The sequence below is a fragment of the Ambystoma mexicanum genome, chromosome 5q (genome assembly GCF_040938575.1).
Source record: "Ambystoma mexicanum isolate Mex_15411 chromosome 5q, UKY_AmexF1_1, whole genome shotgun sequence".
Lineage (NCBI taxonomy): Eukaryota > Metazoa > Chordata > Amphibia > Caudata > Ambystomatidae > Ambystoma > Ambystoma mexicanum.
Genome location: NC_090933.1, coordinates 679,323,894 through 679,345,759, shown reverse-complemented (window position 1 = coordinate 679,345,759; position 21,866 = coordinate 679,323,894). Strand labels below are relative to the sequence as shown.

Here is a 21,866-nt window from a genome sequence, read left to right as displayed (position 1 = left end):
CGCAGAACTTTCTCCAACGGCAACGGTAGAGGGACTTTGTTGCTGGCCTTCTGGCCGAGAGCGACACCTCCATCACGTCTTCAGGGAGGTCCCAATGCTTGTATCTCAACCTTTCAGAAACCAAGCATGAAGGTGGAGAGACCTGAGCTCTGGATGGAGAACCCGACCCCCCTCCCGTGAGAGCAGATCGTCTCGATAGGGAAGTTGGTGTGGAGGGCAGATGGACATGTCGAGAAGGTCCGGGTACCACGCTCTCATGGCCCATACCGGAGCAATGAGGATCATTCGGGAACCAAACCTCTGTAACCTCCAACCTCCGCAACACTTGCGGGATGACGGGGACTGGAGGAAACGCGTACAGCAGTGGGAAGGACCACTCGACTACGAACACGTCCCCTAAGGCTCCTCTTAGAGGAAATTCCCGCGAGCAGAATCTTTCGCACTTCGGTTAACACTGGTCGTGAAGAGATCCACTTGCGGGGTCCCCCAAAGGCCGAAGATCTCCAAGAGAACTTCCTGAGCCAGCTCCCACTCGTGAGAGACTGTGCTCTGCCTGCTCAGAGCATCCGCTGCCTCGTTTTCATCTCCGGCCAGAAGAACTGCAGAGATCGAAATTTCCTGCTGGATGGCCCAGTACCAGAGCTGCATCGCCTCTCTGCAAAGAGGGAGAGACCCTTCCCCCCCCCCCCTTTTGTTGAGGTGGTGCATGGCCACTGTATTGTCCGTCAGAATCAGGACATTCTTCCCCCGCACAGACGGCAGAAAAGCCTTCAGGGCTAGCCCGATGGCCCTCAGCTCCAACAGATTGATATGGAGTCTGGACTCCGACGGAGACCAACGACCGCTGACTGTCAACTCGTTGGAATGAGCTCCCCATCCCGTGAGGGCTGCATCCGTCACGATTGTCACCTCCGGCCAGGGTAGCCAAAATGGAGCCCCCTTCAACAGATTGCCTTCGACGGCCCACCACAGATGATCTTGGGTGACCGAGGGCAGCACCTGAACGGGATCTGACATCCTGCCGGAGGACTGCGACCACTGCATCTTGAGAGCCCACTGCAGAGATCCCATCCGCAGCCTGGCCTCTGGCACCAGTAGAATGCAGGATGCCATGAGGCCGAGCAACCTCAAGAAATCGAACGCCGGGAGACTCTGGGCATGTTGAAACTTGTTCACCATCTGCAGAATGTGATGAGACCTCACCTGGGGAGGCGAACACTGCCCCAGGGATGTGTGGAGCACTGCTGCGATGTACTGGAGCCACTGGGTAGGTGTCAAGTGGGACTTCTTTAAATTGAGGGAGAAGCCCAGCTTGTGAAGGGAGTGGCAGGTGACCAACAGATGATCCAGGACTTGCTCGGGAGAGCGCGCCCTGATCAACCAAACCTCCATGTAAGGGTAGACGTGAATCCCCCCCTTTCCTGAGATACACTGCCACCACCACCATGAGCTTGGTGTAGACCCTTGGGTGGAGGTCAATCTGAACGGCAGGACCCGAAACTGAAAATGCAAGTCGCCAACCGCGAACCTCAGGTACTTCTTGTGCTTGGAATGAATCGGCACATGAAAGTAAGCACCCTGGAGGTCGAGAGACACCAACCAGTCCTGAAACTGAAGGGCCGGGAGGACTTGAGAGTGACCATCTTGAACTTGTCCTTCCTGAGGAGCTTGTTCAAACCACGCAAGTCCATGATGGGTCTCAATCCCCCGTCTTTTTTCGGGATCAAAAAATATGGGGAACACCATCCCTTGTTCCTCTCTGCTACAGGCACCAGTTCTATGGCACCTTTCTCCAGCAGGGATTTGATTTCCTGCGTAAGGAGCGGATCTGGACTCTTCAAAGAGAGCTTCCCTTGTGGACTGTCGTGAGGCCTCTGCCGGAAAGGAAGACAGTAGCCATGGTCTATGATCTGCAGAACCCACACATCTGAAGTAATGGCACGCCATTCTACAAGATGCTGCGCCAGCCTTCCCCCAACCAGCGAACCATGGGACATGGCCTCATGACTGAGCTGGAGCGGCTGCGGCAATGCCTGAGGGCAAAGAGGCAACTGCCCGAGCGGCCTTGGCACCTCGAGTACCTTGTTTTCCACCTCTGGTACTCCTACGTTGGCCCCTTTGACTGGGAGCCCCCCTCGATCTACCAAAGGTAGAGTAGTATCAAAAGGAACCTCCCCTCTATTGCTGTTCCCTAGGACGAAAAGGCAGAGGTTGACAGACTGCAGCGCTCAACGACTTCGCTGCAGCTTTGGAGGTCTGCAACCTCTCAAGGCTCTCGTCAGCCTTGCTGCCAAAAAGATGTTCACCATCAAAGGGCATGTTGAGAAGCCGGGCTTGTACATCCGGAGCAAACTCCGACTTCCACAACCACGCAAATCTGCGCATCATGGTGCTCGCCGCCATGGACCGGCTGACACAGTCTGCCACGTCCAGACCCGATTGAACGGATTCACACATGGCATCCTTGCTATCTTGTACAAGGGCAAGAAAGCCATCCCGTTCCTCCCCTTCGGGAATATGTTCAGCCGCCAAAGATACACAGTGAGTGAAACGTGCTAAGGCACACACGGAGTTGGCTGCTTTCAAAGCGTTTGTCGTCCCTATCAGGAGGGATGGTAGGGTACGACGCCTGCTTAGCTGGGGCCGTAGCCGCCTGCACCACCAAACTCTCTGGAGAAGGGTGCACTGACAAGTAGCAGGGGTTGCCACTGGCTGGATGGTACTTTTTCAGCAACGACTTTTCACTGCCGGGAGACTCTCCGGCGCAGTCTAAGCCGCTGCCACCCTTCTTTGCAAGGCCATATGAAATGGCAGTACCGGGTCAGTTGGTGGACCTTGGTCCAAGATATCTGTCAGGTCATCCTGCAGAAAATCCACTGGTGGCACAGACCACCCCAAGTACTCCGTCACCCTCGACATGAGACGCCGGTATGAAGACTCGGCATGTGTGCCAGACTCAGGCCAACCAAACTCTACCTCTGGAGAGGTGTCCAGACCACCGGCGTCGTGCAAAGACTGACGCAGGTCTTCCATCTGGCTATGACCAGACAATAGTTCGTCAGGAACCTCATCAGGAACCAAACCTTCATCAGACCCTTCATCCACCTCAGAGATGTAATCCAGAGGCTGGAATAAATCCTTGGATGAGGGCACAGAAAAAGGTTCAAATACAGGCCTCACTGACTTCTTCAGGGCCTTCCTCGGAGTTTCCACCGATGCATGGGGTACCTCCTCCACAAAAGGCGTTGAGGGCGTCGACGGAATCAGCGTCAACGTCGAGCGTGGCGCCGATGGCTTCGACACAGGCCTCGAGGGCGGCACCCCGAGTGTGTCCTTCGACGGCCTCGGTGCCAATGGCATCAATGGCTTCCTCGGAGGCGGTGCCTCTAAAGAGTCCCTCGACGGACATGGCGCCGATGGCGTCGACGTCTTCTTAGAAGACCTCACAGGCTCAGACGGTCTCGAGAGCGTCGAGGACCGGGCATGGCTAGAGCAATCCGCCATGTCCGATCGGGACCTCGGTGGCTCCCGTTGATCACGCCGACCGCCCGAGCCCGCCGGCTTCTCTCAAAGGCGCGGATAGAACGGAGCCCTGCGATTCGAAAATCGCCATCATCTCCTTACGAAATGCATCCCATTCCGCAGGAGAGGAATGCTTGTAATGCTTGTTGGGACAAGCAACCCACCGTCTGGCAGAGTCCTCGGACGAGGACAGGGAAGGCGACCGGTGGCGGCGCTTCCACAAGTGCCTCGAAGAGGCAGAGGAATGGCGGGAACCACTCCGGGACCGAGACCTCCTGGACTTACGCCGACGCGGAGAGTCGCCCCTCGAATCTTTTGGGGTTTGGAAACCCTACCTACAGATAGCTTCTTCTTCCGCTCCAACAAGGCCTTTCGACGTCAAAGACCTGCAATCGTCACAGTCATCGGTGGCGTGGTCCTCGCCGAGGCACCAGAGGCAGATGTTGTGCGGGTCTGTAAGCGACATCTTGGAACCGCAATCCCGACACTTCTTGAATCACGACCGCGGTGTAGAAGGAGACGAAGACATGATATCTTCACAAACAATCGAAGAACCGATAGAAATCAGAAGAACCGAGGCGCGCCGAGATCTCTGAAGCCAACACGTTCGCGGAAAAAAATGGAACTGAGGCTACGGGCGTTGTGCGTCCTACTTATAACATCCGGTGACGTTGGCTCGACAGAGGCCCTCGAGGGAGCGTATCGACGTCATTGACGCAGGACGCAGACACCGAAAATTTTCCAAAGCAGCACAGCTGTGGTGATTACCGGTCATAGATGTGGAATACATTGCAGGACACAATCCCTTCGAAACACATTTACCTGTACACATTTTTTTATTCAGAGGTAAGGACTTGCCATTGTTTTTTTTTGCTGGTATAGGTGCTTTTATTTTGGCAAGACACCACTATGACTGCGTTATTATTATTTGATGGTCCTAGCTTGCTCCTATCTTTAGATTTTCTAACATGAACCAGAGTGTAAATTCAATAAACACCTTTGAACTGTGGTCACACGTGTCTGTCTTCACTACTTTGATAGCATGCCTTACTTACACAATCCTTCTGCCCTTCTCGAGCGACCATAGTTCTAGTGTTGCAATGGGGGAATGGTAATGGCTAAAGTTTCTAATCTGGGTTTCCGCACCCGTTCGAGAAGGACATCTCAGAATTGAAGGTTTGCATATGATGAAACAAAAAGAAAGAAAAAACATGCCACATTCAGTGTCACAGTTTTGTTCTACCCCAAGTAATGCAGCCCTGGAGATAATGAAACTGCATGCTTCGTTCCAGATTGAGCGTCTAAGTAGACCGATGAGATATGGTATTTAGGGATGGTCTGTCCAGGACACATGAACAGAGACCATAAGTGCAGTTCTCGTCTTTGAAGTTCATTCATTCATTTCAGGTTTGGTTTGTTGCCATCTTGTGCTTTCAATTGCTTTCAGAGTAGAATTTAGACTTCCTCATTACTGGCTTCCAGCCAGTGGCTCTTCCGCTCTCTCGCATCTTGCACTGTTCCACCAGCAGATGAGATTCACTTCTACTGGGTTCTCGAACACGTGATCATCTGGTTTAGTGAGATTGTGAGACAAGGATTGCCTCAGACCTCCTCAAATTATTCATCAACTCTGCTATGCACACTCATGCCCCGTAAGATGCAGCCAGACAAAGACCACACAATCCACCCCATGGTACACCCCTGCGCTAGCCTCCAACAAATGCTCAATCAGGGCCCTAGAGAAACGGTGGTGTAAAAACCCTAACTCAGGAGACATCACCTAACTCAAATCTCTGCGCACAAATCGTAGGATTCTGATTAGCAAGGCCAAAGCTGCTTACTTCTCCACCAACATTGCGGCAGCCTCTAACGGGAGCAAAGCCCTCTTTGAAGTAGTAAAGCATTGTACCAAACCCTTACCCGACACAGAGGAACCAGCAACTCAGGAAACAATGCGACAGAATCAACACATTTTACATTGAAAAAACAGACAAAATCTGAGAGACCATTGAATCAACCTCTCAACATTAGCATCCTCTGCACCCGGCATGCACACCGACTCTCTGGGCCAAATTCTCTCCTTTCTTTCCCCCGGATCTCCCAAAAATGATTGCCTCCCTCAAACCTACTTCTTACTCTGACGATATAATTCCGGCCTCCATCATTAGTCAATTGACGGACCCGGCCCTCAAAGCGCTCTTCAGCATCATCAATGCCTCCCTCGCAGAAGGATCATTCCTGGACACCCTCAAGATTGGTCTCATACAACCTCTTTTGAAAAAACCAACCCTACAGCCAGACGACCTGGCCAAATACAGGCCCATTACGAACCTCCCGTTTATTGGCAACATCTTGGAAAAAGTAGTTGCTACACAACTACTTGCCAAAATCGAACTCCACCTCCCAAATGACCATCATTCATGGTTCCACCCAAAGTGTAGCATCGTGACAGCCATCATCCAGGTGATGGATGATGCTCTCCAAATCATGGATAATGGCGACTCAGGTCTCCTCGTCCTCCTTGACCTCTCGGCTCAATTCAACACCGTCAACCACTGCATCCCTCTCTCACTCCTTGCTGACAGGATGGGATTCTCTGGCACTGTCCTGAATTGGTTTACCTCCTACCTCTCAAGAAGACACCAGGCTATGCAGATGAACTAATTGCGTTCTAACCGACTCCAGGTCTGCAGCGGAGTCCCCCAAGGCTCCATCCTCCGACCAATTCTTTTTAACCTTTACATGGAGCCTTCTGGGCACTGCAAAGAAGGCATGGTATCAAACAGTGAAGACAGACACAAGTGATCAGAGTTCAAGAGTGTCTAATGAACTTCAATGGGTTGATTGAAAGCCTATCTAGCCTAAATCCAAGGATGGGGCGAAGCTATGACCATCAAATAATAATAAAGCATTCCTAGTCGATTCTCTGTCAAAATAAAAGAGCCTATATACTAATAAACCTATTGCCAATCCTTACATCTAAAAACAAAAAGGTGTGGGACAACAGTGTATGCAAAAAGAAAAGTGTTCAAGAAATAATATGTCAGGGCAGTTGGTTTCCCTTCCCCACGTTTACAGCATGGGGCAAGGTGGCACGTTCGAGCTTCGCACACAGTCTGGCGTCCCTGCCACGAGGATACAGTTCAAAGCATATATATCAGGGCCTTATGCCAAAGCCTCTTTACCAAGAACAGTCTCTTACTGCCGATGGCCTGTTGTAACAAACAAATACCAAAGTTCCATTCCTATCAGGATCTTCATATGCACAAGTTCTCGCTTTCAGTGCCCATCATGGGTCTCCCTCCTTCAGGCTTGGACCCCCTTTTTAACACAATGTTTACACTTGGTCTCCCTGGTTCAGGCTCGAACAATGGATCTCTCTCATTTGGGCTTGGATCCTCTTGATATCAAAATCAAAGACTTTCGGATGTGCGATGGGTTTAGCTTAAACCGTTGCAGGACCACTTTGATTCACTTCACACAATGTTCATGGCGGGATAGTTACAGAGACCTTCGATTGATCACACTCGTGGTGCCGGACCACACTCTGTCAACAGTATGGTATCTTTCTTTCTCGAGTTCAAACATTCATCAGCAGTTTAGCTTTACTCGCATCTTTCATCACACAATGTTCGTTCTAACGCTCGTTATACAATGTTGCCGCTTGCAACCTTGACTTCAACACAGACCAGTCTTGTATCGGTCTCCCCAACTCACTGGATGTGATGATCTCTCTGGCTCTTCATTGTTTGTGGAGCCAAGGACGATACCTCCGGTATCTCCGACACACAATGCAGGATTCTTCAGTCTGGTATCCTGGCCTTAACCTTTCTGTCTCGAAGGCTTCTTGAAAGTAACGGTTTCTTGCCGAAAAGGTCAAGGGAATTTTCCTCCTTGCGAACCATTCTTGGTTTTGCTGTCTTTCTCCCTTCTTAACTGCCGAATCGAAACTGCTGTTCCTTTGTGTGCTTTGCTTTGCTCAAAGTGTGCTCTCGCGCTCCACCTTTTATCCCTGTGGGGAAGTTAACGGAAATCAGGTGCAATTGATTGTCAGTAATTGCCTGACTTCGCGTGACCATAGTAGCAGGACATGTCGGGTACACTGCTCGGGTGAGAGTCTGTTTTCTCCCAGAGCGGGCTGACCGTGTGGGGGCAAAGTGGGGTGGGGGGAAAGTTCCCACATATCCTATCTGGTAGGATGGGGTAAAGGTGTTACAGGGGGAGGGATACCACGTCTCGCCATCCGGTGTCCCACTCCCTGAAGATCCCTCACTTAGGTGATCGTCCTGCACTGGTCCACCCCCAGGGTCTGGATCCAAAAGGCAATGGCCGTGCCCTGGCCACCTGAGGGAGAGATCCACTTGGACTAGTGGGTGGGACACCTTCTGGTTTCTCACAGAACGTTCCTCAATGATCCCAAAATAGCAATCCATGAATACGCAGACAATACTCAGTTGTACATGAAAGTAAATAGTGCACAGGACATAATTGGTCTCTGCAATTACCTTGTCATCTTTCAGTCCAGGATGGCGGCTGCCTATCTCAAACTACACCCATCCAAGACTGAATTTGTCCTTATCGGTCCGTCTGCATAAAAACAACTTGTCCAATAATGGCTCAATGATGTGCGCCTAGAAGGATTTGCACACAACTCTTAGACTCAGAAAAATCCATAGCCTTCACCATTGACAGCAATCTGTCCTTCCAGAAACGCAAGAAGGCCCAAATAGCGTGGCTTAGAAACACTAACCTTCGAAAAATCAAACGTTTCATCCCGTCGCATGACTTTGGGACCGTAGTGCAGGCCCTTCTGGTCTTGCACATCGATGGGGGAAATGCTCTCCTGACAGGGCTCCCAGCTGCTCACTTGGCTCCCCTAAAAGAAGTCTACCATGCTGCAGCATGTTTTATTTCTGGAGCAGGGAAATGAGACCAACTTGCCCCCATCCTACGCGAACTACATTGGCTTCCACTCCAAGCCAGGATACTGTTCAAGACTGCATGTATCATCTACAAATCAGTCGCAAGTAGCACACCAGCGTACCTGGTGGCTAAGCTCCACATATCTGGTGGCACACGCTCCTCGAGCAGCAAATCGACCAACCGGCTTGAATAATAACTCGTCCGACCCTTTGGAACTCGATTCCCGGTGTCGTCTCGGAATGTCCCCACAATTCTCCAATTTCTCAAATCTCTCAAAACATGGCTCTTTTACCAACACCTGACCAAGGACTAGTTCCAATGGATGCATATACCTCAGAGTACTGTGCTACTGTTCAAAGATGCCAGCCCAAATGTCGGCTAACCACACTCTGTATAGCGCTCCGCTGCTCTTGAGTTCGGTCCGCGATTTAAACAATAAAATAAAATAATTGTGCTGAATTAGGTAAGCTAAAGGCTGTTTCAGGGATGTCAAATGTAGGATTCCAGTGATACAGACAAAACATTGCCAGGTATTCTATGTAGTATCACAGAGTAGACCCCTTCAGAGCATTGAAAAAAGGATTGAATTACCAACCCCTGTTGGAGACCTCAGTAGATAAGTTGTTGTTAGAAGCTCCCTGTCCCTCCGTCTTTCCTGATCGTACTTCGATGCTGGTATGCCCACATACATTATACATTGGAAGTTAAGGAAGCGGACAGTAATATTCCAATGTCATTCTCCTCTGCTTGGCTTCAGTATGGGTACTCTATCGGTACGAGACACACACCAACCGTTGCCAGCGGTAGCCCTAAGATGCACTCCTAACGGGAACTAATCCCAAATAGTAATTCCACCTTGTAGGCTCAAAGGACTCCCACCTGGGAGTGTTTGATCTGCGAGGGTTGATTTAATCAAAATGTCATGTCAAATTAGTCAAGTACTCTTTACTTGTCTAGTGTTCAGTTAACGAACAGTATACATGAGGGTCTGTCAATCTGTGTATCTACAGTCAAGAAACCACAAGGCTAAGAACAAACAGATGTAAGACAGACCAAATTGTCATATAAAACCTAATCAGATTTAATTTGCACCACACTGTTACATTACAGTGTGTGAAACTGATTCAACTCACAAGTTAATTCATACAATTCAAAAAACAACTCAGAAACAAAAGATAGTAATTCAATTGAGCTGAAAAGGTGCTCAAACAAACCGTAATGAATACAAAGGCATATGTAGAGTACAACTCATCTAAGCAAACATGGTAAAACAATTCATGTCTAGGTGAGACACCATATTTGTGTTTCCCTACTTCTGGGCAGTTCCATTATTCTGCTCAGAATTTCCTGAAGACACTCCTATAGAGTACTAAGTGCCAACGCGTTTCGGATTATTCGAAATCCATCTTCAGGGCAGGACATGTTTTAGTTTCAACAATATTCAATTCGGGTTCCTTATTTTCTCGGTAAGCAGAGAAGGTTCATTATCACCCGGTCAAAAGACCAACTCGTCTCACCGGGTACTGTAGCAGTGTCAGGCTGTGATTCCAAATGAAGGCGGTCAGAGGGAACCGCGTTCGAAGATCAAAAGGAGCAGCCCGTCACCAGGACTCTATGGGTACGTTCTTAGAATAGGTTCTGTGGCATTAGCGACTGTGAAGTGCTTTTCTAATAGATCATAGATAAGCGCTTCAACTTCTGTGCCATCAGACTCCGGCAAACTAGCCACTCAAATGTTTTTTCTTCTCGACTGATTTTCTTGATCATCGACTTTGACAGAGAGGCACTGAATCTCTTTGACCGCTATAACCAATTAATTAGCTAGGGTGTCGAAGTTATCTTTACTTCCACTGATGCTGCGTTCATTGTTTGAGATGCAGTCAGATTGCAGGATAATACGATTAGTCAGTTCCTTAAGTTCTTTTGCCACATCTTGGACTGCTGTGTTGATGTGCAACACATGTTGGTTGAGCGTTCTCATCTTTCGCCAGGAGAACTTGTAGATCATGGCTGCCCTGTCTTAGATCTTCTAGGCGACTTCCCTGTCGCCAATGCACTTATGACGATTCTGCTTCTTGACTCTGAATCTGATGTATTAGACGGCATGCTGAGGAGGCTTTTCCCTCTTCAGGTATTACGGGTGAGGGGCCTCAGGACCCTCTATGCGCTAAAAATGATTGGCTTCTAACAACGAGGACCACTGAAGGGCTGGCAGGAAGTCTTTATTCTTAATTCATAGACCACATACACTTCAAAGTTGGGCTGTCTTCTGGCAATCAATCAGTCTTCTAGCTACCCTCAAAATACATGTAGATTAACATTAACAGCTAAGGCAGGCAACGTGAAGGCTGCTGATCCAGGGGCAGGATCAACAGCATACGCTCAGCTCAGGAGTACGGAGGCTGGAAGAGAGCACATTGCATTGTTGGGCACCACAGTAGCACAGGACTGAGGGAGATGGATTTGCTGCCCACTTGTAGCCTAGAGGTCCCTTCTGGGTGTGACAATCACAACAGCCACATGCTTCTGGCCAGGTGACTGCTGCAGTAAGTCGTGTTAAAAGCACACCCCACTGTTCTCTGGCCTTTGGAGGTGCCAGCTACCATTATTGCTCCCCCGTACCATATCTTTTACAGCATGCAATTCTTTGGTGACTCAAGTTGCAAGCTTGTTTAGATAGCGTCCAGCTTGCTCAGGCTCTCAAGCGCCCGCGTAATGAGCTTTTTAAGTTTGATGAATAGAGGCAGGGTGAAGAAAAGGGAAACTGCATGATGGAAAGAGGTCTGTTCCCAGACAGGCTGGCTTGTGGGGCACTATTCAGCACAGTACATGCTTGCACTTCTCAATTTACATACAAAACATGTTCAACAACCAAGTAAAATAGGCAGCTTGGTACAGCATAATATATATATCTCTGCATGGGGGTGGATGAAATGTAGAAAGGGACTGGGCAGGGGAGAGAATGTTAAGGAAGAAAGTTGTTGGGAAAGAGGGTTGGCCGAATGGGAAGGAGCCAAAGGCAACAATCAGCAGCTCCATGGTGGGAGTGGCCTTGAGCGGGTCCGCCAGGGCTAAATGAACCTTATCAGCTGGGGTTTGTATTGCAGGTGCAGCCCGACATCAATCATGGACCCAAGCTAAATGCCCAGTGCAGCCCGGCATCAACCATGGAACTGGGCCCCATACCTGGTGCAGCCTGGGCACCCACGGAGCGTCAGGCAAGTCTGCCCAACCGAGGGCCAGGCCAGGCAGGCCCAAAACAAAAAACCTGCATGTGTGGGGTGGGCTGAGACCATGTGGCACAGCCATACCCTTTGGTGGCCAGATGGGGTGGGCCCAAAAGAGAAGACCTTGTATGCATGTTCCTAATTCTACCCTGATACAAGGGTGGAGGAGTGAAAGTCCTGATGTCCCAGGCTGCCTCGTCCATGGAAGCACAGGTGAGAAACTGAAGTGCTTCAGCCGTGCGAATGACCTCGAAGCAGAATGGGCAGACAGATTAGGGGGTGGGCCATTCTGCATCTGGATTTCCAACTATGTGTGGCGGTGTCCTTGTGTCAACGGGGACCCTGTCAGAAGAAAGCAGTGCGCGCTCGTTGCAGTCTTCAGTGGATGGGGCCACCGCAAAGATAAAACTTGCTGCAATGGATGTGTTGCCCCCAGGACATGCACCGACGTTCAGACAGTACTATGGCATAGGTCACGCATGGCAGTGTTGAGGTGCCCCATGTGGTGGATAGGGCACTGCAAACGAAAAGAACAGTGCCTGGGGATGGCCAATCAGGAGGAAAGTCTGCAAGTAAGGGCCGTCCCTGCTCCCTATCAATATGGAGCAGTCACACCCCTGCATATGTGTACATAGTTTGAAATGTGTATATTTTAAAAAGGAGCAAACTGTGAATTTATGGACTCCGAACTGTTGCATATCAGTCTCTCTCCTGGTGTTTGCAAGTACCAAGGGGAAGTGGTATCAATCATAGTGTTTCTCTTTTCCCCATGAAAGTCTGGTCATAAAAGTCTTTGGATAGTTTCCCAGGTTCATAATTCAAACCCATATTAGGGCTCAACTCATGTTGGAATTCAAAGTCTGTTCCTCCTAAATTGGTTCCCGTTCATAGGGGTGGTATGTAACGCATCTTGAGAGGAGTTGCAGGTCTCAAAGATCCAACCTCTGTGAAAATCTGGAACAGATAGCAGCTAATGTAGCCCAGTCTAGAGCGGCAAGCTATAAACAGGTGAACATAGACAATCCGCAACACTGCCAGTGGATAAACATATTGCATTCAAATCCTCATGCTTAACATGTAAGGTGTTAAAGAAATCGGAAACTAAACTCCTTTCCAGCAAAAGCTCTTTCTACATACAAGGCTACTCGCCCCAAGGTTTAAACTCCAAAAAGAATGCTATATGTTCCAAATTGTTAGTAACCTTATAAATTAAATCTAGAATTAGTCACAGAAGCTCAACAAATTGCATGTTATAACCAAACCCAATTTCCTCAAGTAAAAGGCAGCCACTCCGTGGAATGCCCTACAACATTATCTATGGAAACAATTCATTTGTGCTATTCAGGAAACCGCTAAAGACCTTTCTTTTGTTTAAATAATTATCTTCCTGCCATGATAGTGCCTTCAACTTCGCAAACACTTTCACTTTAATGCAAATCAGTACTGTGGTGCCCCTCTAGATGATAGTGAGCTTTACAAGACACATACAAACACAAGGAGGATCACAAATCATACACTGCATTCAGTATTTTCATTAAAACACTAACCTACCAATGCACCATTAATTTAAAAAAAGGTTTTAATAAAAAAGAAAAAAATGGAATACAATCCACATGGAGTGTGTGACTTTCCCCATATAATCTGAAACCGCGTAGTGAGACATTCAGGTATTAAAGTGGAAATTTCCTACTGGCTATAGGAAACTTACAAATACCAAATTTGAATTCCAGTATGTAAAACCCCAAATATATTTTGTACTGACATTCAATACCAATTTTACTCACCGTGTTGTACAGCTTGTCAAATTCAGCATATCGCCTAAAGACAAACCATTCACTCCTCCCAACAGAGACAATGACTTTGTAAACCTGTAAAAACAAAAAGCAAATATCTATGAACATCAACACCATAATAAATAAGAACACATCAATGTGTTATGTTAAAAGAATGTGAAAGAAGTTAATCACTGCCTGATGGTAAAGGAGAGGGGAACTGTATTTCCCTGGACACCAATGTTGGTGTGTATAACAGGGGATTGTAACACCGAAGCCACCTTTTCCCTTCTTATCGAAATACCATTTTCTGATGAATGGGTAAAATCAGGCGAAAACTGAACTAGGAATAATACAGATCCAAAGGCGACAGCCAGTTATTGTTCGAAGATGGAATTATTCCAGGCCTAACTTGATGGAAGCCCTCTTTTCATAACATTAGGAGCAATGGGCAAATCTTGTTCTCTATAAAATTATTTCTATTAGAAAACCTCCACAAACACTTATGCATGCGTCAGAATGTTAAGTGACCATAACACCTAAACAAATTGTCATGTTGTTCGGCACAAATAAATATGTAATTAATATAGAAAAAATGTCACTGGAAATTACATTTCATTTCATTTTTTGGGCTGTAGCCTTGACCAGGTAAAACATGTGCAACCCCTAAATAGGGAAACAACTTTTAAATGAAAATGGAACTCTGCTGTTTCGACAAACTTGATGTCAAGACATTAACGTCACAGTATTAAGTGATCCATCAGGATGTGAGACCAGAAAGATAACTTTTTAGAGCAGTCGGTAGGGGCGCTTGAGGAGTGGGGGTTCAGCTGTGCGGCCCATGTAAATAAATGTACTTGATTTTGCAAAAATTGTTGTGCTTTGGAAGAAATTATTACCAAGAAGCAAATGTCACATCTGTGGACAGTTCTACAACATGCCTTAGACCAGTTTCAACCTCACACTGAACTGTCTCTGTGTAATCCTTCCACTTTAAGGCTTAAACCAGCTGTGATGTACACTTCAAAGGCTCCCTTTGGCCGATCACCTGCATTTTATCCATCTCTTTCCATGTGCAGACATCGAAATTAAGATTGGATAAGCAGGAGCTAATAGCAGCTGCTTCTGGGTATCCAGCATTAATAAGTGACAAAGAGCTACCACTGGGGAACAAGGAGCTAGCTAGTACATAAAGTTATACACATCTAACTTCCTCATAAAATGCAAACATATCATTTTGTCCACTATTTTTTACCCCTTATAGTTTAAATGCCCTATGAATGTCTCCTAAGGTGTATTTATCCCAAACACACAGAGTTATATTAACAAAGTTGTGTTTGTTAGGCATGAAGCAGCCTGGGAACTCAATAGTAGCTCCTGGTAGCTGTTGATGCCAAGCTAGCCAGGCTCCCCCAGACTACAAGCAGGAGCCAAATGGCTCCCAGCTCCCCTCAATTTCGAACCCTGCATGTGCATACCCTTTCCCTTCTGGTGCTAAGGGGCCACACATGCAGTGCTGTAGAAATGCCTACAAAAACTAAATAAATAACAATTGTTCGTTAAATACGCGCAAGCACAGGTTTATGCATGCTATTGGGCTATACACCTTTAAACATAAACCTCACATTAGTTTAACTGAAAATAAAATGCAAAAACAATACAATGCATAAGCTTTCAACGTACAACCCCAGAATTTTTCAAAAGGGCAGTCAAATCTAAACTGAAAAATAAGTAGCACTGTACATCATATTTTCACACGGAGGAATACAATGGTGGAGTATTTCCTTTGTATGCAATAAAAGAAAGGGAATACAGCCCAACAGCCCAAGTTATTATAGGCATGTAATCTGGAGAGGCAAATGTTTACACTCACACTAAAAAATCTTTGAAAACCTAGTTAGTTGGATCAGGTATGAAGAAAAATTACATGCATTCTAGCCTATTGGATTGCTGTTTCGTCTTGAAGTCATATGCAGAGTGGGGGAATTTTTTTTCTCTTCCATTGTCAAGATACTATACTCCTACTTCACTACACGATAATGCAGTGATGTGGTGGTACCTCCCAAATTCTATACAGAGAGACCGGCAGAACAAGGTTGCCTGTGTTCCCTTCCACTGTATATCCTGGGGATAGAGGTTAGAGGCAGGGTCTGCTTCTAGTCTTGCAGGATAAGCTCTCACTGAATGCAGATGATATTCTGCCCTATGTCTGACCACCTAAACAATACCCAGCTGGAGTAAAGGCATAAGTGGGGGAATTCTTTGGAATCTGAGGCCTCTTCATAAGTGGGTAGGGGTAATGCCGACAATGTCAACTGCCAATGTCTGTGAGAGATTGGGATCCCAATGATAGGAACATTCTACTAGATACGTGGCAGGTTGTGGTTTGTAGATTTTTGGACTTTCTGATCCGCATGAATTTTGGGCAGGCTGTGTTGAGGCTGTAGAAAAGTTTGAGCAATGATTATACATCCGCAATCAATAATGAGAAGAACCTCACTGAATGTCCCAATGATATTGTCATAATGGTTCTACATAAACCTCTAAAGTAATATAAAAACAATTGGTTTGGACTGGCAAAAAGGCAAGGATATGGGATGGTATGTCTTGAGACAGCCCCACTTCAAAGGCAGCCTTGCACCTCTGGATCTTGAACTTTGCTATCTGGTTTCTAAGGCCAAGCAAACATGTATCTGGTTTGCCCTTGGTTTCGACCCATACATTTGAGGATTGAGAAGACATTGCTTGCATCTACGGAGCCCCAACTGATTCTGCCTAGAAGGATGTAATGCACAAGGGATGTAAGTCACACAGTAAAATGTATAACCAGAGCATGGAGAAGGTTGGCTATGTGTGGGAGTATGGCTAGGTTGTATTACAGCTATTACCAATCCATAGGATGAAGGACCACTCAATCACCTTTGATGAACTATTTTTATCAAGATGTTTAGCATAGAGTATTCATGCTGTTATCCAGAGTTTCACTGTTTCACTCTGTGTTTTCTGAACGTTATTTTTATACAAATCTCTTACTTTGCATTTTTCTGAAAATGGCAAGCGGACTATCCAATCATCCATCCCTTTCATTCTCTAACGCTAAGGAAAGCCCTAGGCTGCAAATGGCCTGGAGACCTAATACATTCCACCTGTAAGATAAGGAAGTTGTTGCAACTCTTGAGTCAGATACATGGAAATACTTTGCATGGTTTGAAATTACTGGGATCGCGCCTGGATAGGGCCTAGTTAGCTTGACATCAACAGCTGGCAGGAGGTACTTTCGCCAAGCCAACTGGTGCAATACAAATATGCCCATCTGACTATTTCTCTGAGAAGTTGCATACAAAATGTGCAATAAAAAACCTCTAGAAGACATGTAAAATATGAGTGGTCCTATTTACTAGACACTAGTTGAACCTCATGCGGAAGTTAGATTTGTTGCATACTGTGGTTTATTGTGCATCAGAGAGAAAGAGTCAGCAAGGTCATATTGCAGAAAAAAGTGACAGAAGAGAAAAATGTGGTAATAACAGTAGTAGCAGACTTTTGAAATAGCAGCAAAATAGCTAACGACTAAATGAGAGGTAGTAAGACGGAAGAGTTGACAGAAAAGACATGCAAGCAATTTAAAGAGATCGTAAAAGGTGAAGACAAGTAAAGCCACATTGCAAGAGAGAGAGGGATCCATGTGTTTAAAGCGAAATAAATAACGACAAACCTTTTTAGTGACACTTAAATAACTAAAACATTTTTAATGTTTTATTTTTTTCTATTTGAGGGGTGTCCCCTAAAAGCCCCATTTCCCCCGCTTTACTCAAGTTCCCCCACACTTTTTATCCCTTACCCCAACCCCCACATATACTTTTATTAAAAATGTCGACATTTCTTTCGTTATTTGGGTTTCACTGAAAATGTTTGTCGTTATGAATCTTTCATTATTAACACTGTATACCGAGACAGAGGGTTCAACAAAAACAGTCAGCAATAGAGAACAAGACATGGCAACACAGCAATAGAAAGAGGGGTTCCAGAAATGTATGGGTGCATGCAATACTTTTGAGATACACGTAAGATCCGTCATCTTTTCATGCACATTCATGAGGCTAGACTTTCTGAGGTCCTAGGTGACGATGACAAACTCCTGGTCAGAAGGAATTCGTGACATCCATGTGCTACTGCCAGCTCCTTCTCCATGAATTCCAATTTCGACTTGAGATTTCGATTTCAAATGAGATTACCACACCTTACAGACAGTAAGCGCTGGAAGGCATACAAAACAGTACTGGTGGTAATGACATGACATTTGTGAGAGACTAAGAAATAAATAGGTGGGAATAGAAGATCTGGAACAGAAATGTTTAAGGTTGGAAAGGGTCCTTTTAGAGACTGGTACAAGGGAAGCGCAGAGAACAATGAGAAGGATTAAGGAGGAGCACTGCGTAATAAACACGGACAGTGTGAAAACTAAAATTTGGGGATTACAATGTAGAATCTACAAGAAGGGGTCAATGCAGGCAAATTACTGGATTAAGTTGCAAGCCGGGGTGCAGAAAACAGGCATGTTATGATGACTGAATAGTGGGGGGACTCGTAAAGTCCCAAACTCAGTTATTTACCCAATATTATGAAAGTCTATATGCATCACTGCAACTAGTGGGAACACAGAATTTGAGGAATTTATAAAAAAACGTACAGATCAAGACTGCCTGAAATGCAAAGAATGGTCCTAGAGGGAGACATCGCTGAGTGGGAGCTTAACGTGATGATGGGCCAATTACAAGAGATGGACGGCAGGGCCCAATGAGTTTCATAGGGATTTGTGGGCTCGGTTACGACAGTCACAGGACACATGAGTGATACGTCCATAGCAAATAAATATAAAAGGAGTCTCCTGGAGGGAAGCTATGATCATAGTAATTCTAAAAACAGAAATGCTGCTTAATAAATGCCTGTGGTAGGTTAATACTATTTCTAAATAGCTAAAGAAATTATTGGCAAAGGACTGGCAAACTGCTTGCCGAGTTGATGCACCCAGATTACAATGGGTTTGTCGGTGGAGCAGTCTACAAGATTAAACATCCAAAGATGTCTGAGAGAATTCCCTGCGGGCAATCATAGGTTGAATTCGCAAAAAGCATTTGACTCAATGGAGTGGAGCTACATCTTTGCTCTAATGGATTGCATGGGGTTTGGCTCAGAATGCAAGGGCTGGATGGAACTCATTTATTAAGACCTACAGGCTACGGTTAAGTGTGAATGAGAAGCTTTCACGCAAATTCAAACTAGGAAAATGCACAAGACAGGGATGGGCCGTGTTCAAGATTCTTTTTGCCCTAGTCATACCTATAAACCCCTTTGCCGAAAAGGACAGATACAAGTAGTGTGGTCTTTCATTGTCCATGGGGTACTGAGGAAATTATCTGGCCAATGCCGTATAGTTAAGGTGAAGCTTGTATACCTAGACTTTTCCCAAATTTCTATTGCTAATAACTTGTGACTCGCTGGACGAATTTGGATGAAAATCCCCCCAATCCTCCAGCCCCCAGAAAAGTTTGTAAAAACAAGCCCCCCCCCCAATCGAATTTTTGGGTAATACATGTTAAAAGGTGAGAACGTGAAGGGAAAAAATGCTGTTTTCAGCCTACTCCTATTCATTTTCCCGTAGAGAAAAAGTGCCTTTCATTTAACAGCCGTAGTGCAGAAAACACTGGTCGGATTTCAAACAAATAAGAAAACAATTGGGCACAAAGTGTTGCAGTAATTTTCTTTTCTAGTTTGGTGTAAACCGGTCCAGTAGTTTTTTTTAATATTCTACAACAGAGAATGGTGCCCCCTGCTCCCAAAAAACATTTCTATATCTACCCAGAGAGCTTTGCAGAAGAGAGACTTTAGAGGAACGAAAAGCAGCCTGTTTTTTGCTCGATGCGGGCGATTCTCAGGGAAGCTGAAAATGAAGAGTGCTCAAAATGATATTTGAAGGATGCAAAAGGATACAATTGCATCAGGCTAGAGGTGGGGAGGGGGAAGAGGACGCCATGTGAAGTTGTGGCGTTGGGGGTGGGCTGGTTATCCAGTTACGGGTAGAGCAATTTCGGCTTATCGGGGGAATACCGCAGCAAGGTCTTAAGACATGTTTGGAAAGGAAACTGCGCCACACAAATCGAAGAGTGATAGGAGGTAATGGGAGAGGGTCAGCGAGGGGAAAAAGCAATTAAGGAGAGTGGGGGGACCAAGAAAGGATATGAGGTACATGGTGAGTGACTGAGGAAGAGATTTAATGTTCAAGCATTATCTGGGGAATAGCACTGGAACGGCATAGTCGATTTCTGGGAAATTATCGCAGGAATATTGAGTGATAAAAAAAATATTTGAATCCTGCAGTGATCACATGTTTTAGGCAGGGGGAAATGAGTCTTTGGGGAAACAATATTGGTTTAACATGTAGAGTGGCCATGGCTTGTGGGCACCAAATACACGTTTTTGTGCAAAATGTACAGAGGCTATGGCGAGCGGGCCCTGAAGAAAACTATTGCTGCAACATGTACAGTGGCCACGGCTAAATGCCATCGCTAGTGGGTCCTGAAGAAACTACAACAAAACCTTCGAAATTCAGCAGATGTGGATAGTGATGACCATCTTAACGCAGCACGTCCCCATTGTAACGCCCATGCAAACGTACATAAAATAACAGAAGGGATTTACAGTGACATCAACAATTACATCATGGGGGACATTTACAGGGTGGACGCAGAGTTAAGATGGTCATCACTTTCCACATTTGCTAAATTCAAGGGTTTTGTTACTTTAAATCCGATCACCTTAACTCTCTCTTAACTAAAGTCTGTTCACCGATACATATATATATATATATATATATAATAACATATTTAACCAGTAATCTTCTTTCTGTGACTTGTATATGCGTAGAATCAAATCTAATCGTTGGATCAGTGTATTACATATTTTTCAAATTGGGGTTTGACAGAGGCCTCTCTGTCACACTATCACCATCCGACGTGTACAGGTACCCACAATCATCATCTGTTTTCCTGCCCTGCACACATTTTTGTGTCTGTACCTGACTGAGGCTCTCTCTGCCCACAGTTCTGCTTCTCCCTCTCGCAGAGGTTGGGTGGGTGCATGTGATTCTAAACAGATACAAGCCGCAGACAGAATATTACTGGGTAAGTAATATTTTCTTGGGCTTGTGAATCTGCTAAGATTCACATGCTATGCGTAGATTAGCAAGTAGTACCTGAAGCAAGTGGTGGGTGAGAAATAAAATCGGATGAGAATAGATGGTTAAGAATTGCTTGACCCACCTGTGAATCCGCTCTTACCTGTGTATCTACAGAATAATGTTGTGTAAATGTGTGTACTGAAATCCAGGTTGCAGGCTTGCTTTTTTCCTCTAGAGGAAAATTTGCAATAAAAGCTGACGTTGTTCAGGTGCTGCGTGAGCTCTAGGTGTAAATGGTAAGGTTTTATGTGCGAATGAATAGCACAAGTGGATACATTTGACAATCCATCTTGAGATAGTGGCCTTAGTTACAGGGTCCCCCCCATCAGCCTGCTGTGAATGAAACAAAGAATCAGATTAGTTTCCTTATATATTTCGTTAAGGTAGAACATTACAACTCTACATACATCAAGTGTATGTAAGACTTGTTCCTCTACTCTGAGGGTTGGGGAAGAAGCAAGGTAGTTTGATGGATTGGTGGACATGACATTTTGGGATATATTTTGGTGAAAATGGTGGATGTGTTCTTCGGAAACTGTTAATGAATGGATATAAAATACTCTGTAACCTAGAGTGCCTGTAATTTGCTTACTCTTCAAATAAATGTTACCACCATTACAAAAGCTACCTTATAAGTGAGTTTTTGAGGAAGCTTTATGCTTGGGATTGAAAAAAGCTTCGATGAGCCTTTGTAGAACTGTATTGAGATCCCACCCCCAGAGGGAGGGTGTGCTATACGGGGGGGGGGGAGGGTGATGCGTTTAACTCCTTCCATGAATGCTTTAATCACGGATACCCTTCCGCCATGACATTTTTTGTTGTGGCTGAAAGCCGTAATCGTCCCAGTATACAAAAAGGGCTGTCGCAAAGACCCGGCGAACTACAGGCCTATCGCCTTACTAGACGTCACTGGCAAACTTTACGCGTCCCTGCTCTTGGATCACTTCCGAGTGTGGGAAAAAAGTGCCCTATTCAGAGATAACCTCCAAACGGGTTTTCAAAAAAAAAAAGGATCCACCGCGGTAAATATCATGATCATCAACATCTTAGCGGCCAAGGTAAAGGAAGGGGCTCCAAAGATCCACTTAGCCTTCATCGACCTATCCAAGGCTTTTGACAAAATCGATCGCAACTCATTGTGGGCTAAACTACAGGCTTGGAATTGCCCCCAACCAGTTCTGGATC

General features: G+C 45.9%; 1 protein-coding gene across 4 annotated transcripts in view; it reads right to left on the bottom strand.

Moving 5' to 3' along the window:
* The window catches only part of SGK3 (serum/glucocorticoid regulated kinase family member 3), a 1,805,260-nt gene that overhangs the window by 1,170,485 nt on the left and 612,909 nt on the right, over positions 1-21,866 (bottom strand). For all 4 annotated transcript variants that reach the window (XM_069621138.1, XM_069621137.1, XM_069621136.1 and 1 more), the window contains one exon: positions 13,457-13,540. In XM_069621138.1, coding sequence (XP_069477239.1) covers positions 13,457-13,540 — 84 coding nt within the window. The remainder of the gene's footprint in view (positions 1-13,456; positions 13,541-21,866) is intronic.